Source organism: Salmo salar, chromosome 01 (assembly GCF_965601325.2).
Source record: "Salmo salar chromosome 01, fSalSal1, whole genome shotgun sequence".
Taxonomy (NCBI): domain Eukaryota; kingdom Metazoa; phylum Chordata; class Actinopteri; order Salmoniformes; family Salmonidae; genus Salmo; species Salmo salar.
In genome coordinates, this window is record NC_138291.1 from 86,983,963 (window position 1) to 87,002,474 (window position 18,512).

The 18,512-nt window shown below is 44.2% G+C and overlaps 1 protein-coding gene across 4 annotated transcripts in view; it reads right to left on the reverse strand.

The window, feature by feature from the left end:
• Positions 1-17,604, reverse strand: part of LOC106611671 (calcium-activated potassium channel subunit alpha-1a) — a 226,511-nt gene extending 208,907 nt beyond the window's left edge. For 2 of the 4 annotated variants that reach the window (XM_045723527.2, XM_082977649.1), the window contains exon 1: positions 16,385-17,604. In XM_045723527.2, coding sequence (XP_045579483.1) covers positions 16,385-16,621 — 237 coding nt within the window. In that variant the 5' untranslated portion in view covers positions 16,622-17,604. The remainder of the gene's footprint in view (positions 1-16,384) is intronic. The other 2 variants (XM_082977652.1, XM_045723530.2) reach the window with 2 other exon arrangements.
• Between the last annotated feature and the right edge of the window lie 908 nt (positions 17,605-18,512).

Below are 18,512 nucleotides of genomic sequence, written 5' to 3' on the forward strand. Positions count from 1 at the left end.
TACTGTCTTTAACCCTCACACTGACACCTGACTGAAGATCAACCCTGACTACTGTCTGTCCTCACACGACACCTGACTGAATATCAATCTGACTACTGTCTGTAACCCTCACACTGACACATGACTGAAGATCAACCCTGACTACTGTCTGTTAACCCTCACACTGACACCTGACTGAATATCAACCCTGACTACTGTATGTTAACCCTCACACTGACACCTGACTGAAGATCAACCCTGACTACTGTCTGTAACCCTCACACTGACACCTGACTGAAGATCAACCCTGACTACTGTCTGTTAACCCTCACACTGACACCTGACTGAAATCAACCCTGACTACTGTCTTTAACCCTCACACTGACACCTGACTGAAGATCAAACCTGACTACTGTCTGTTAACCCTCACACTGCCACCTGACTGAAGATCAACTCTGACTACTGTCTGTTAACCCTCACACTGACACCTGACTGAAGATCAACCTGAATACTGTCTGTAACCCTCACACTGACTCCTGACTGAAGATCAACCCTGACTACTGTCTGTTAACCCTCACACTGACACCTGACTGAATATCAACCCTGACTACTGTATGTTAACCCTCACACTGACACCTGACTGAAGATCAACCCTGACTACTGTCTGTAACCCTCACACTGCCACCTGACTGAAGTTCAAGCCTGTCTGTTAACCCTCACACTGACACCTGACTGAATATCAACCCTGACTACTGTCTGTAACCCTCACACTGACAATTGACTGAAGATCAACCCTGACTACTGTCTGTTAACCCTCACACTGACACCTGACTGAATATCAACCCTGACTACTGTCTGTTAACCCTCACACTGACACCTGACTGAAGATCAACCCTGACTACTGTCTGTTAACCCTCACACTGACACCTGACTGAAGATCAACCCTGACTACTGTCTGTTAACCCTCACACTGACACCTGACTGAATATCAATCTGACTACTGTCTGTAACCCTCACACTGACACCTGACTGAATATCAACCCTGACTACTGTCTGTTAACCCTCACACTGACACCTGACTGAAGATCAACCCTGACTACTGTCTGTTAACCCTCACACTGACACCTGACTGAAGATCAACACTGACTACTGTCTGTTAACCCTCACACTGACACCTGACTGAAGATCAACCCTGACTACTGTCTGTTAACCCTCACACTGACACCTGACTGAAGATCAACCCTGACTACTGTCTGACACCTGACTGAAGATCAACCCTGACTACTGTCTGTTAACCCTCACACTGACACCTGACTGAAGATCAACACTGACTACTGTCTGTTAACCGTCACACTGACACCTGATTGAATATCAACCCTGACTAGTGTCTGTAACCCTCACACTGACACCTGACTGAATATCAACCCTGACTACTGTCTGTTAACCCTCACACTGACACCTGACTGAATATCAACCCTGACTACTGTCTGTAACCCTCACACTGACACCTGACTGAAGATCAACCCTGACTACTGTCTGTAACCCTCACACTGACACCTGACTGAAGATCAACCCTGACTACTGTCTGTTAACCGTCACACTGACACCTGATTGAATATCAACCCTGACTAGTGTCTGTAACCCTCAGACTGACACCTGACTGAATATCAACCCTGACTACTGTCTGTTAACCCTCACACTGACACCTGACTGAATATCAACCCTGACTACTGTCTGTAACCCTCACACTGACACCTGACTGAAGATCAACCCTGACTACTGTCTGTAACCCTCACACTGACACCTGACTGAAGATCAACCCTGACTACTGTCTGTTAACCCTCACACTGACACCTGACTGAATATCAACCCTGACTACTGTCTGTTAACCCTCACACTGACACCTGACTGAAGATCAACACTGACTACTGTCTGTTAACCCTCACACTGACACCTGACTGAAGATCAACCCTGACTACTGTCTGTTAACCCTCACACTGACACCTGACTGAAGATCAACCCTGACTACTGTCTGACACCTGACTGAATATCAACCCTGACTACTGTCTGTTAACCCTCGCACTGACACCTGACTGAATATCAACCCTGACTACTGTCTGTAACCCTCACACTGACACCTGACTGAAGATCAACCCTGACTACTGTCTGTAACCCTCACACTGACACCTGACTGAAGATCAACCCTGACTACTGTCTGTTAACCCTCACACTGACACCTGACTGAATATCAACCCTGGCTACTGTCTGTTAACCCTCACACTGACACCTGACTGAAGATCAACCCTGACTACTGTCTGACACCTGACTGAAGATCAACCCTGACTACTGTCTGTTAACCCTCACACTGACACCTGACTGAAGATCAACCCTGCCTACTGTCTGTAACCCTCACACTGATACCTGACTGAAGATCAACCCTGACTACTGTCTGTAACCCTCACACTGACACCTGACTGAAGATCAACCCTGACTACTGTCTGTTAACCCTCACACTGACACCTGACTGAAGATCATTCCTGACAACTGTCTGTTAACCCTCACACTGACACCTGACTGAAGATCAACCCTGACTACTGTCTGTTAACCCTCACACTGACACCTGACTGAATATCAAACCTGACTACTGTCTGTTAACCCTCACACTGATACCTGACTGAAGATCAACCCAGACTACTGTCTGTAACCCTCACACTGACACATGACTGAAGATCAACCCTGACTACTGTCTGTTAACCCTCACACTGACACCTGACTGAAGATCAACCCTGACTACTGTCTGTAACCCTCACACTGACACCTGACTGAAGATCAACCCTGACTACTGTCTGTAACCCTCACACTGACACCTGACTGAAGATCAACCCTGACTACTGTCTGTTAACCCTCACACTGACACCTGACTGAAATCAACCCTGACTACTGTCTTTAACCCTCACACTGACACCTGACTGAAGATCAACCCTGACTACTGTCTGTTAACCCTCACACTGCCACCTGACTGAAGATCAACCCTGACTACTGTCTGTAACCCTCACACTGACACCTGACTGAAGATCAACCCTGACTACTGTCTGTTAACCCTCACACTGACACCTGACTGAATATCAACCCTGACTACTGTATGTTAACCCTCACACTGACACCTGACTGAAGATCAACCCTGACTACTGTCTGTAACCCTCACACTGACAATTGACTGAAGATCAACCCTGACTACTGTCTGTTAACCCTCACACTGACACCTGACTGAATATCAACCCTGACTACTGTCTGTTAACCCTCACACTGACACCTGACTGAAGATCAACCCTGACTACTGTCTGTTAACCCTCACACTGACACCTGACTGAAGATCAACCCTGACTACTGTCTGTTAACCCTCACACTGACACCTGACTGAATATCAATCTGACTACTGTCTGTAACCCTCACACTGACACCTGACTGAATATCAACCCTGACTACTGTCTGTTAACCCTCACACTGACACCTGACTGAAGATCAACCCTGACTACTGTCTGTTAACCCTCACACTGACACCTGACTGAAGATCAACACTGACTACTGTCTGTTAACCCTCACACTGACACCTGACTGAAGATCAACCCTGACTACTGTCTGTTAACCCTCACACTGACACCTGACTGAAGATCAACCCTGACTACTGTCTGACACCTGACTGAAGATCAACCCTGACTACTGTCTGTTAACCCTCACACTGACACCTGACTGAAGATCAACACTGACTACTGTCTGTTAACCGTCACACTGACACCTGATTGAATATCAACCCTGACTAGTGTCTGTAACCCTCACACTGACACCTGACTGAATATCAACCCTGACTACTGTCTGTTAACCCTCACACTGACACCTGACTGAATATCAACCCTGACTACTGTCTGTAACCCTCACACTGACACCTGACTGAAGATCAACCCTGACTACTGTCTGTTAACCGTCACACTGACACCTGATTGAATATCAACCCTGACTAGTGTCTGTAACCCTCACACTGACACCTGACTGAATATCAACCCTGACTACTGTCTGTTAACCCTCACACTGACACCTGACTGAATATCAACCCTGACTACTGTCTGTAACCCTCACACTGACACCTGACTGAAGATCAACCCTGACTACTGTCTGTAACCCTCACACTGACACCTGACTGAAGATCAACCCTGACTACTGTCTGTTAACCCTCACACTGACACCTGACTGAATATCAACCCTGACTACTGTCTGTTAACCCTCACACTGACACCTGACTGAAGATCAACACTGACTACTGTCTGTTAACCCTCACACTGACACCTGACTGAAGATCAACCCTGACTACTGTCTGTTAACCCTCACACTGACACCTGACTGAAGATCAACCCTGACTACTGTCTGACACCTGACTGAATATCAACCCTGACTACTGTCTGTTAACCCTCACACTGACACCTGACTGAATATCAACCCTGACTACTGTCTGTAACCCTCACACTGACACCTGACTGAAGATCAACCCTGACTACTGTCTGTAACCCTCACACTGACACCTGACTGAAGATCAACCCTGACTACTGTCTGTTAACCCTCACACTGACACCTGACTGAATATCAACCCTGACTACTGTCTGTTAACCCTCACACTGACACCTGACTGAAGATCAACACTGACTACTGTCTGTTAACCCTCACACTGACACCTGACTGAAGATCAACCCTGACTACTGTCTGTTAACCCTCACACTGACACCTGACTGAAGATCAACCCTGACTACTGTCTGACACCTGACTGAAGATCAACCCTGACAACTGTCTGTTAACCCTCACACTGACACCTGACTGAAGATCAACCCTGACTACTGTCTGTAACCCTCACACTGACACCTGACTGAAGATCAACCCTGACTACTGTCTGTTAACCCTCACACTGACACCTGACTGAATATCAAACCTGACAACTGTCTGTTAACCCTCACACTGACACCTGACTGAAGATCAACGCTGACTACTGTCTGTAACCCTCACACTGACACCTGACTGAATATCAACCCTGACTACTGTCTGTTAACCGTCACACTGACACCTGATTGAATATCAACCCTGACTAGTGTCTGTAACCCTCACACTGACACCTGACTGAATATCAACCCTGACTACTGTCTGTTAACCCTCACACTGACACCTGACTGAATATCAACCCTGACTACTGTCTGTAACCCTCACACTGACACCTGACTGAAGATCAACCCTGACTACTGTCTGTTAACCCTCACACTGACACCTGACTGAAGATCAACCCTGACTACTGTCTGTAACCCTCACACTGACACCTGACTGAAGATCAACCCTGACTACTGTCTGTAACCCTCACACTCACACCTGACTGAAGATCAACCCTGACTACTGTCTGTTAACCCTCACACTGCCACCTGACTGAAGATCAACCCTGACTACTGTCTGTTAACCCTCACACTGACACCTGACTGAAGATCAACCCTGACTACTGTCTGTTAACCCTCACACTGCCACCTGACTGAAATCAACCCTGACTACTGTCTGTTAACCCTCACACTAACACCTGACTACTGTCTGTAACCCTCACACTGCCACCTGACTGAAGATCAACCCTGACTACTGTCTGTTAACCCTCACACTGACACCTGACTGAAGATCAACCCTGACTACTGTCTGTTAACCCTCACACTGCCACCTGACTGAAGATCAACCCTGACTACTGTCTGTTAACCCTCACACTGACACCTGACTGAAGATCAACCCTGACTACTGTCTGTTAACCCTCACACTGCCACCTGACTGAAGATCAACCGTGACTACTGTCTGTTAACCCTCACACTGACACCTGACTGAAGATCAAGCCTGACTGTTAACCCTCACACTGATACCTGGTGATTTGGTGGTCCCCGGAATGGAAAAGGTTGTGAACCGCTGCACTAGACAGACTGAGACACCCAGCAGTGATGCACATTGATTAGTGAAGGCATGGAAGAGGCATGGATGGAGCCATGTCTGCACATAACCCAGACCACCGTGTAAGGCTGCGTCCAAAATGGCATCCTATTACGGCACTACAAAGGGAATAAAGTGCCATTTGGGACGTACGGTATAAACTGTCAAGACGATGGGTCCTTTTCCTCTGGAATATAAGAAGCACACATAACCAACCCATAAAGTAAAATGCAACATCCATTTATGGCCAGCTATGTAAACTAACATTGATTGATTTATCCGGCAATAGATGTCGTTCAATTGATAATATACATTTTTGTTCTAATTCCTCTTAAGGGAAAAGTAATCAGATTACGTTACAGAGTTTGGGTAATCCAAAAGTTACATTACTGATTAAGATTTTGGACAGCTACACTTTATATACACAAAAGTATGTGGACAAACCTTCATTCGGCTATTTCAGACACACCCGTTGCTGACAGTTGTATAAAACCGAGCACACAGCCATGCAATCTCCATAGACAAACATTGGCAGTAGAATGGCTTTACTGAAGAGCTCAGTGACTTTCAACGTGGCACCGTCAGAGGATGCCACCTTTCCAACAAGTCAGTTTGTCAAATTTCTACCGTGTTAAGAGCTGCCACGGTCAACTGTAAGTGCTGTTATTACGAAATGGAAACATCTAGGAGCAACAAAGGCTCAGCCACAAAGTGGTAGGCCACACAAGCTCACAGAACAGGGCCTAAGAGTACTGAAGCACGTAGCACATAAAAACAATACTCACTACCGAGTTCCAAACTGCCTCTGGAACCAATGTCAGCACAATAACTTTTCATCGGGATCTTCATGAAATGGGTTTCAATGGCCGAACAGCGGTACACAAGTCTAAGATCACCATGTGCAATGCCAAGCGTCGGCTGGAGTGGTGTAAAGCTCACCGCCATTGGACTCTGGAGTAGTGGAAACACATTCTCTGGAGTGATGAATCACACTTCACCATCTGGCAGTCCGACAGACTCATCTGGGTTAGGCAGATGCCAGGAGAACTCTACCTGCCCGAATGCATAATGCCAACTGTACAGTTTGGTAGAGGAGGAATATTTTTTTCATGGTTCAGGCCTCTTAGTTCCAGTGAAGGGAAATCTTAACATACAATGACATTCTAGATGATTCTGTGCTTCCAACTTTGTGGCAACAGTTTGGGGAAGGCCTTTTGCTGTTTCAGCATGACAATGCCCCCATGCACAAAGCGAGGTCCATAATGAAATGGTTTGTTGATCTGTTTGGAAGAACTTGACTGGCCTGCAAAGAGCCCTGACCTCAACCCCATTGAACACCTTTGGGATGTATTGGAATGCCAACTGCGAGCCAGGCCTAATCGCCCAACATCAGCGCCCGACCTCACTAATACTCTTGTGGCTGAATGGAAGCAAGTCCCCACATCAATGTTCCAACATCTGGTGAAATGCCTTCCCAGAAGAGTGGTCGCTGTTATAACAGCAAAGGGGTCCAACGCCATATTAATGCCCATGATTCTGGAATGAAATGTTTGACCAGCGGGTGTCCACATACAGTTACACTGCAAGTCTTTGCTATGTAAAGCTCCGCCTTATCTCAGCTCACTGGTCACGATAACACCCACCCGTAGCACGCGCTCCAGCAGGTATATCTCACTGGTCATCCCCAAAGTCAACACCTCCTTTGACCGCCGTTCCTTCCAGTTCTCTGCTGCCAATGACTGGAACGAATTGCAATTTATTTTATTTTTTTATAAATAAATTGCTGAAGACTTATATTTCCCTCACTAACTTTAAACATCAGCTATCTGAGCAGCTAACCGATCGCTGCAGCTGTACATAGCTCATCCAATCTACCTCATCCCCATATTGTTTTCATTTACTTTTCTGCTCTTTTGCACACCAGTATTTGTACTTGCACATCATCATCTGCACATTCCATATAACTCTGTTGTTGTTTGTGTCACACTGCTTTACTTTATCTTGGCCAGGTCGCAGTTGTAAATGAGAACTTGTTCTCAACTAGCCTACCTGGTTAAATAAAGATGAAATACATTATTATATTTTTTTAACATTACCAAAAGTAACAGATTACATTTTGAAAGTTGCCTACCCAATCCTGCTTACCAGTAGCAGCAGGTTCCCATTGCCAGGTATAGTTTGCATCAAAAATGGCACCCTATTCCATATATAGTGTACTACTTTTGACCAGAACCATGGTCAAAAGTAGTGCACTATTTATGAAATAGGGTGTCATTTGGGACGCATCCACTGTGGTGTTCACCATGAACACCACTTTGTTCTTTTCCCTGACCTGACAGTCAGTCTGATAATGGGCATTATTCATCAGCAGTTCATTAATCTCACAGCATTGTCATCAGATGAGGAAACTACATCCATGGGAGGGAGAGGGGGAGAGAGCGAGAGCGAAAGAGAAGAGATCAGGCTGTGTTCCATTCCAGGATAGATGTTCCCTCCCCTGTAACCTGTATAGGCCTAAGTGAAATCAATGTGAGAGATTGTCTTGACCTACCCAGTTGTCTCAGACATGTTAAAAAGCAGGTAATGAGGGCAAAGAATACAGTCAATCTAGGGTTGTGTCCCAAATAGCACCATATTCCCAATATAGTGCACTACTTCTGACCAGCGCTCTATTGGCCCTGGTCAAAAGTACTGCTCTATAAAGGGAATAGGGTGCCATTTGGGATGCAGCCTTAGAGCTCAAAGAGCAGCCTGGAACTTTCCCTTTCAGGACACTGCAGTGGTCGAGTGGTGGGAGATATCTCCCTCATAAACAGGCCAACTTAAAAACAACAAGGAGAAATGGAACAGATTATCAGCCTCCATCTATGAAACGCTAAAAGCACCTGCTCTATTCTAGGTGCTTTGTTTGTGATGCTAATCACATGCACAGATTGGGTGGGGGTGGGTGGGAAACGGTGTTCCTGTTCCTACACTAACCAGCTCTCTGTTAGATCCTGAGCCTAGACAATTGCATAAGGGGAAGGATTTTCACTTAAAATGAATCACTTTGCTTGTTGCTTAGCAACCAAAAAAACGGATTCACATTGTATACATATATACGTGCCAGTTGCCTGTCGACTGATTGACATTACATCTGTGTGTGTGGGTGTGTGATTCTTGGGGAGAGAGGATAGAGGAAGACAGGAGTGAGTGAGTGAGATGCAAAAGAGGAGAGGGTAGAAGGAAGGGAGAGATGGGTGACACACGGGAGAGGAAGAGTGATTAATGTTTGTTCCATTGGTTCGAATAGGGGGGAAAAATAAAAAATAAAAAAAATGGCTTACTCATCATTACCTAGTGTTCCAGTCTCTCACGGTGCTTTAAAGTGGAACTAACAGCGTTTTAGCAATGTGAAATAAAATCAGTTCATACCCACCTGCTGAAAGAATGAGGCCTTTTTTTTTTATGTAGGAGAAGCGAGCACTTAGATATAGACATTTTCACATTTCCATACCTTGATAGAATGTTTTGGAATGAAAGTAAGGCATTTGTGAAAATTCTATAGCAATATAGAGTGGCAAAGCGGCCATGCGTTTGGACAATTAACAGACACTACAGTAAATAAAACCTAATAAACGTGTCAAGTCTTGTCCAGGGCTATGTTCAGTACGTTTTTACGTTCTGGAGCGTTCATTTGAACGGAAACGGTGCAGTACTGAACGACCAGTTGAAAAGAGGGGAGGGGTTGGGTTGTGGGTTGGGGAGCGCTGTCAGCACCGCCACTGCCCTTTAAATACGTCACTCATTGCATCAAGGTACACCTCGCCACACCCAACAAACAGGAGCAAATGTACCTCAAAGTCTGTTTAAGAACATACAAGAATGTTTTGGGGAAAGGTGTCATTCAGTACAAACCGTTCCGTAACGTAGCAAACGTTCAAGTGAACTGAACACACCTCAGGATAGACTCTACACAGACTGGGTGCCATAGCCAATCAGAGCTAAATAAGCCATTTGCCACATGGGCCTGTCATCATTCCCTTTGAACTGGACTGTGTGTTTACAGGCAGTAGCACCAGCGTGACTTTAGATCATTAGAAAGCATTTGCCAAAAGCCACAAAATAGTGGATATCTGCAAATACCACGGGAGTGGCTTACATTTGGGAACTTTACAGTTGTATTGATCAAACAACCATGAACAGGTAGGGCCTCGCTCCCTCAGTTGATATTGATGTGCATAGGCAACAACAACTAATGTTAGCCAGAGCAAGATGAGCTCAAATCTAACGAGGGAACAGTAGATAAAGCCCCCCCCCCCAAAAAATGAGCTCGTAGTCGGCAGACAAAATTGCATTGATAAACAATAGGAATAGTAGACTGCTCGCCCTTCTGCAGCTTGCCTGCCAATGCATTGTTTTCCCAATCCCCGTTTTGACAACTGAATGCGAACATGCCTGCCCTATCATTTGATTGACGCCAAATACATTTGATTGACAACTAAGAGATATGCTAACTGTGGATGACAGTCTTTCAATTTCAGCATAGCTAGCTAGAAAACGGATTCCTATTTCTTGCTAGCTAACAAACTGATTCCCATGTCTTGCTAGCTAACCAGATGACACCTGCATCTCTAGCTCTAGCTAGTTATGGGGAAACAAAGCTTCCTGAAGCATTGAGCATTTCCAGCCAATTGTGTCAAAAATAAGTTAATTACTCCAGGCTTTGATCAACACAGTGTACACTACTGGCACCTGCTGATCAAAATAATTTAGAGCAGCTAAATTATTATAGACGACGTCCCACACCCCATAGCGCCTGCCCAGGGTAGCCTTTTTGTCTTCTAGCAAACCAATCAGGTGGCTGTTCGATGAAACAAAGGTTGATCACATGCTTCTGATAAAGCGATAAACTGCTCAGTGATTTCGGCGCATGCCTCGGAGCTCCGGTATCAAACCTTAAATCCCCAGCTGTAACCAATGACATGACATCCCCCCAGCAGCTTTCTCTTCCCTCTCTCTAACTTCCTCCCCCCCCCTCTATTCCTTCTCTCTCCGAAGGGCTGATTGCAGCAAACAATATACCAGGTCAACTGTGACTTACAACCTGATAGCAATATTTGTTGGACTACCAAGAAACGTATTGGTGAATATGCTATATTAAATCAGGCATTGAACTGCATCCATCTATTCGGCCAACGCCTTATTCTACATCATGAATTTCTTGGTCAAATAGAACATATCTTTAAAGCCTCTTATAAAGTTGGTTTTGTAGCATAAACTGGTAATTTGATATTTTTGAGAGATATGATTGTCTGTTTCATATCTGTAAACTAGTTAAAACGCTGTCTGTATTGTCATGCCAAACATGTCTTTTGGAGAGAAAAAAAATGGATCAAAAAAATGTGATCATATTACTCCAGTGTTAGCCTCCCTACACTGGCTTCCTGTGAAGGCAAGGGCTGATTTCAAGGTTTTACTGCTAACCTACAAAGCATTACATGGGCTTGCTCCTACCCATCTTTCCGATTTGGTCCTGCCGTACATACCTACACGTACGCTACGGTCACAAGACGCAGGCCTCCTAATTGTCCCTAGAATTTCTAAGCAAACAGCTGGAGGCAGGGCTTTCTCCTATAGAGCTCCATTTTTATGGAATAGTCTGCCTACCCATGTGAGAGATGCAGACTCGGTCTCAACCTTTAAGTCTTTACTGAAGACCCATCTCTTCAGTGGGTCCTATGATTGAGTGTAGTCTGGCCCAGGAGTGTAAAGATTAACGGAAAGGCTCTGGAGCAACGAACCGCCCTTGCTGTCTCTGCCTGGCCGGTTCCCCTGTAACGGGCGTCGTAAGGATTGGACCAAGGTGCAGCGGGAACGTGTATACTCATCTTCTTTATTAATTTAAAAGAAGGAAAAACAAACAAATCACGTATACAAAACAATGACCGCCACTAAACCGTCCTGTCAGGTGCACAGACACAAAACAGGAGACAACTACCCACAAATCAAATTACAAAAACACCCCTATACATAGGACCTTCAATCAGAAGCAACGAGGAGCAGCTGCTTACAATTGAAGGTCAACCCCATTAACTAAACATAGAAATAGAAAGACTAGAACTAACATAGAAATACACTTACATAAAACATAGACCAAAAAACACCAGAACACATAAAACAAACACCCCTCTTACATAAGCACATAGACCAACAAACCCCGAGACACTCTAAACACCCGCTGCCACGTCCTGACCAAACTACAATAACAAATAACCCCTTTTACTGGTCAGGATGTGACATCCCCTCTCTCCACTGGGATTCTCTGCCTCTAACCCTATTACAGGGGCTGAGTCACTGGCTTATTGGTGTTCTTCCATGCCGTCCCTACGAGGGGTGTGTCACTTGAGTGGGTTGAGTCACTGACGTGGTCTTCCTGTCTGGGTTGGTGCCCCCCCTTGGGTTGTGCCGTGGCGGAGATCTTTGTGGGCTATACTCGGCCTTGTCTCAGGATGGTAAGTTGGTGGTTGAAGATATCCCTCTAGTGGTGTGGGGGCTGTGCTTTGACAAAGTAGGTGGGGTTATATCCTTCCTGTTTGGCCCTGTCCAGGGGTATCGTCAGGTGGGGCACAGTGTCACCTGACCCCTCCTGTCTCAGCCTCCATATTTATGCTGCAGTAGTTTGTGTCGGGGGGCTAGAGTCAGTCTATTATATCTGGAGTATTTCTCCTGTCTTATCCGGTGTCCTGTGTGAATTTAAGTATGCTCTCTCTAATTCTCTCTTTCTCTCGGAGGACCTGAGCCCTAGGACCATGCCTCAGGACTACCTGACATGATGACTCCTTGCTGTCCCCAGTCCACCTGGCCGTGCTGCTGCTCCAGTTTCAACTGTTCTGCCTGCGGCTATGGAACCCTGACCTGTTCACCGGACGTGCTACCTGTCCCAGACTTGATGTTTTCAACTCTCTAGAAACAGCAGGAGTGGTAGAGATACTCTCAATGATCAGCTATGAAAAGCCAACTGACATTTATTTACTCTTGAGGTGCTGACTTGTTGCACCCTCGACAACTGTGATTATTATTATTTGACCATGCTGGTAATTTATGAACATTTGAACATCTTGGCCATGTGCTGTTATAATCTCCACCCGGCACAGCCAGAAGAGGACTGGCCACCCCTCATAGCCTGGTTCCTCTCTAAGTTTCTTCCTAGGTTTTGGCCTTACTAGGGAGTTTTTCCTAGCTACCGTGCTTCTACACCTGCATTGCTTGCTGTTTGGGGTTTTAGGCTGGGTTTCTGTACAGCACTTTGAGATATCAGCTGATGTAAGAAGGGCTATATAAATACATTTGATTTGATTTGGAGTGGGCTGCAAGCAGCACATACAGTATGGAACCAGACTATAGTGCAACAGGTTGATAGTCAAAGAACCACTTTCCCTTAGTAATGTCTCCAAAGCATTATTTCCCTCGTAGTAGTAATAATCATGATTTTCATATTAACCGTCCAGGCAGGCGATGGGAAAGAGCTTAGTGAGGATAATGACTTTTAGATGGGTATTTTACTCACCAGCTGTATATGCAAACATGAGTGAGAGTACTACAGTATCCTCATACTGGTCTCGTTTCATACCTCACACTAATCTAGTTCTCTTAGCGTTGGCTCATACAGCAGTGGTCATCTCAGCTACTATAATGCATCAAAACAAGATTATTATTTTCTTGACTAACTCAAATCTGTGTTGTCAAATAGATCCATGCACATTAGTGATTGAATCCTCTATATTAGACATGGTTAATACAATGATTGGAGAGAGAGAGAGAGAGAGAGAGAGATCACTGAAGTTCCAAGGTCCTTCCCTCTCTTTGCCATCTCTCACTGATCTGCATTAGGTTGGGAGGTGATTACTACACTGAATGATTAAACAAGGAACTCAATGTCTAGCCACATCTATGATGCATTGTTACCTGTACTGTAGAGTTTTACGCATTAGAGTTTTTCTCCAAGTCTGGAGGATGAGAATAAGGCTCTGTCCCAAATGGCACCATATGCCTTATATAGTGCACTACTTTTGACCAGATCCCTATGGGCCTTGGTCAAAAGTAGTCCACTACAGGGCGGTATCCCTATTGATTGCACTTAATTTGTGATCTAACAATCTGCTAAAGTAACCTGACCACTAACTGCTCACCTCATTAGTTGTACAATAAAGCGATACCAGGTGTGTTCATCAACAAACAGTACTAAGTAATGTAACGTTACTCATGATCGGCCAGATGACATAATCCAGCCTATAGAATCAGAAATTGAGATGAACCTGTTCTTACATTTACGGGACGCTCTTATCCAGAGCGACTTGGAGAAGCAATTAGGGTTAAGTGCCTTGCTCAAGGGGACATTTTTCACCTAGTCGCCTCAGGGATTCAAACCAGCAACTTTTCAGTTACTGGCCCAACGCTCTTAACCGCTAGGGTGCCTGCTGCCCTTCTTACAGCAGCATTATACAAAGAAAATTGTCACCCCTATTCCTGAGAAATAGACACATTCCCTAGACAGCCATGGGAATGTCAAGACTGCAGTAGTAGGATGAAGGTTTGCACTGCTAGTGGTGAGCATGCATTCACTGTAAATAAAATCCTGCAATATTTACAGTAAATTACTGGCAGCACAGTAGCCAGTAAATTACCGTCAATTTACAGGCCAAATATAATTTATTTTAAAAAATATGGTATGATACTGTATTCTGTGGTACAGTATTCTCACTAATGCAACAAATATAGCATTTTACAAGGCATGCCTCAAAATATGTTAATGTGCCCTAGATTATTTTGCCACCCACAACATTTTCCCACAATGCACCACAACTCACAGTATGCTGCTGTAAATATACAGCAAAACAGGTAATACAGTACTTTACTGTGAAGTGTAGTGAAATGCCATTCAACACACAAAATGGATTTCTCTTTACAGTACTGTAATGTAGAATTACAGTAGCTAACTAAAAGTTTTGCTGTAAATTTACAGCAACTTGTTAGTGTTGCTGCCACCTTTATCAACTATTGTTAGAGAGATTTGGTCACTAGTGACACACACAGTATGGTTCTGGCAACTGATGATGCTTTTAAAGAATGTCTCATTGACACAACAATGCTGGACTGGTGTAATAGAACAGCAGCTGTCAGTGCTGGGGTGTGTCCAGGGTAGAGACTGGGTCAAAACTATTCCTGACTAACTGGTGGAATCCTGTCAACTAACAGTGCGGGTGTGTGTGTGTGTGTGTGTGTGTGTGTGTGTGTGTGTGTGTGTGTGTGTGTGTGTTTGCGAGCCTAGATATTTTCCTGGACAACATTGCTTCATGGAAAAGTTTGTAATTATACCCAGAGGTGTCTAAAAAGTATTTCTTCAGATGCAATCTCACCTTTTGTTAATTAGTGTATTTGTCACAGTCTGATCGAGTTACACTTCTATTAAATAAACTGAATATACATACTGCATGTATATATATAGTATGAAGTACCACAGCTGCCCTTCATCCATCAACTGCTAAGACAGGCCTACATGACAGGCCTACATGACAGGCCTACATGACAGCCCTACATGACTGGCCTACATGACTGGCCTACATGACTGGCCTACATGACTGGCCTACATGACTGGCCTACATGACTGGCCTACAGATGTGAATGGCTTTAACAAGTTGCTTTGGTTCTAAACTTGCTCATGTAATTTCAGACAATGATGAAACGAGATGAGACGGTTGTAAGTGATACATTGTGTTTGTTCATTCAACATTAGGCCAAATATGCCACAGAATGTTTGTTTTTTTAAATGGTGTCCTAGCTCAAAACAAAACAAACATTCCCTAAAAACAAAACTAAAATTCCAAACAAACATTTTGATAATGAATAAATGACAAAAAGTATACTTTCGGTATTGAAATGATTTGATATGATGATTAGTGGATAAATGATGTTTGATTTCTGACAGGTCAAATAATTATCACTTGAAACAACAAGTGTCAAGAATACAGGCAGAGCTCAAGAGCTTCAGTAATATTATGCCAAATCATCACACAACAGATCAGCACATCTAAAACGCTAATACTCTAATTCACACTTAATAAAATACACTTGGAATGTAATAACTCACAAGTATCACTGTTACAATGTTAGGCATGTGTTATAACTATTGTAATGTTGTAACTTTTTTCATTTGGTGGAAAGGTAACAATGTGGCTCAGTGATTTTTGGTGCGGAAGCATTATTGCACAGACTGTCAGTCTCATAGGCATATATTAAAGAAAATACCCAATTCTATATGAATCCAAATGGTATGAAGCCAAAGTGCCACACTAAAACAGCAACAGTCAATTTCTGTCACAAGTTATGAAGGCATTGGAAATGTGCTGTGTGTGGACATATGAATATGACCAACCTTCTTTTTGGTGTTACAGTGGCAGCAGACGGTCCACAGGTACTTGAGAGTTCTCCAGAGCAGAATGATGAAGAGACCTCCAAAGAACGTGACCATGGAGGAGGCAAGGAAAGCCCACCACATGCGCTGCCCGTTGCTATCACAGGGCACATCTGGGGAGAACGGGATGATCACATCCATCTTGGATATGCGGATAGAGGGAGAGTCCGGGTAGTAACTATGTTTACCTTTAGGCATTATTCTGAGGCTACCGATGCCCAGGGATAGGTTTCCATGTTCTATAACTAGTATCCAGACGATTTGGGTAGTTCCAGCCAGTGCCCCATACCCCACAATTCAGCCATATTGCTTCAACTAACTACCACCCTTCCTTCCTCTACTCTACCCTGTCCGTTTACATCAGTCCTTCAATGTAAATGTTGTGTTCTCAACGACCTGTGACGCAGAAACTGCACTTCAAAAGGACAGGATATGATCGTTCCATTAACAGAAGTCATTCACAGATCGTACAATAAGTTACATGCGAAATCAGATATTTCTTCAAAACTAGTTCATATAATTATATATTGAAAATCCCGTTGCTGTTCTTCTTTGCTTGTTTCTTTTGGTGTAATAGTTCGATATTTCCAGGAAAGGCAGCAATTATCTTCGAGTCACCTGTCGTTCTGGTTTCTCCATCAGGTAACCAAATCGCGTAAAGGCAATCGATGGTAACCCTCGCCCTCACTCACAAAACTCCACCTTGTTGAGAACCAGCCGCCGCTTTAATAAGTCCGTTATTTCTGCTCCATTTAGCGCTCTCGCTAGGTGTTGAATACTACTTTCTCTCTTTATGACCGCAGATGACTTATTTATTTCCGTTCATAAAAGCTGTTCAATAACGCTTTCCATAGGTTTTCTAGTCCTCTTCTTGCTTCAGTGGCGGCCAGACGATAGCGGCTGACTGTCAGATCTATTTGGAAGATCACAAGGAACTGGGACGGCGATTTACAGGTAGCAGGGGTGGAGCCATCAACAAGATCCGGCCAACTCATGCGTTTCGGCGATCCTCAAACATTATTCTCTTATCGGTGATCCACGTCCATGGTGGCGACCGTTCTCATCCGTACACCCTTACGCAAATATGCACTAAACCCAATGTCTTGAAAGCGTTTTGCGTCTGAGGGAGGAGGAGAGGATTACTTTTTCCCGAAAAGAATACAGCAGAAATATGTTGTCCACACATCGGCTTGAATAGGACCTGTTGACGAGCCACACAAAAGCAATCTGTTGCTCTTTTAACGTTTCTTCATGTCAAGAAAACAAGTAGGCTACCTATAATTAAATGGAAATACGTAGCTTTGCCACATGTAAAATAATATCCATACAAAATGTAGGATTTAAAGCATGATTACATTTATTGATTTTAAAGAAGGATTATGATGATGAAATGAAGCAATTAAATCAATTAATTCATTGCTCGGAAATTATACAGCTCCAATTGTCGTTTTAAATATATATAACGTCTTGTTCTGACCGTTAGTCAGGTTAAAAAACTACTTTTTTACTTTTTACAAATGTATAAAAGTGGAGATTCTGCTCTCCCTGGTGGTCACATATTGCATCGATCCCCTAATCGTGAGCCTGAGCTAGCAGAGAATTCTTATTTTTTTTAACCTTTATTTAACTTCGCAAATCAGCAAATTATTATTTACAATGAAGGTCTACCCCGGCAAAACCCGTACGACGCTGGGTCAATTGTGCGCCGCCTATGGGACTCCCAATCACGGCCAGATGTGATACAGCCTGGAATCGAACCATGGACTGTGGTGACGCCTCTTAATTGTATATTGCATTGACAAGATAGTCGAGTGACCGCTCTAACAATGGAAATACATGGCCTCAAATGGAAGAGGTGCATGGGGAGGCGGGATCAGGTAGGACCATTCTAGCCAATGAGAAGGTAGATACACCGAACAGGCCATAAAGAACTCATCTTTGTATCTGTGCTATTTGACGTCTGACAGCATGGACATCTCCATTTTAAAATAGTCCATTTTAAATGTTATTTTTCATTGGCTGATTGCGCCTAAAAATCCCCACCTAGTTGACAATTTCAAAATGCTGGAAGCCCTCAATGGCAAAGTCC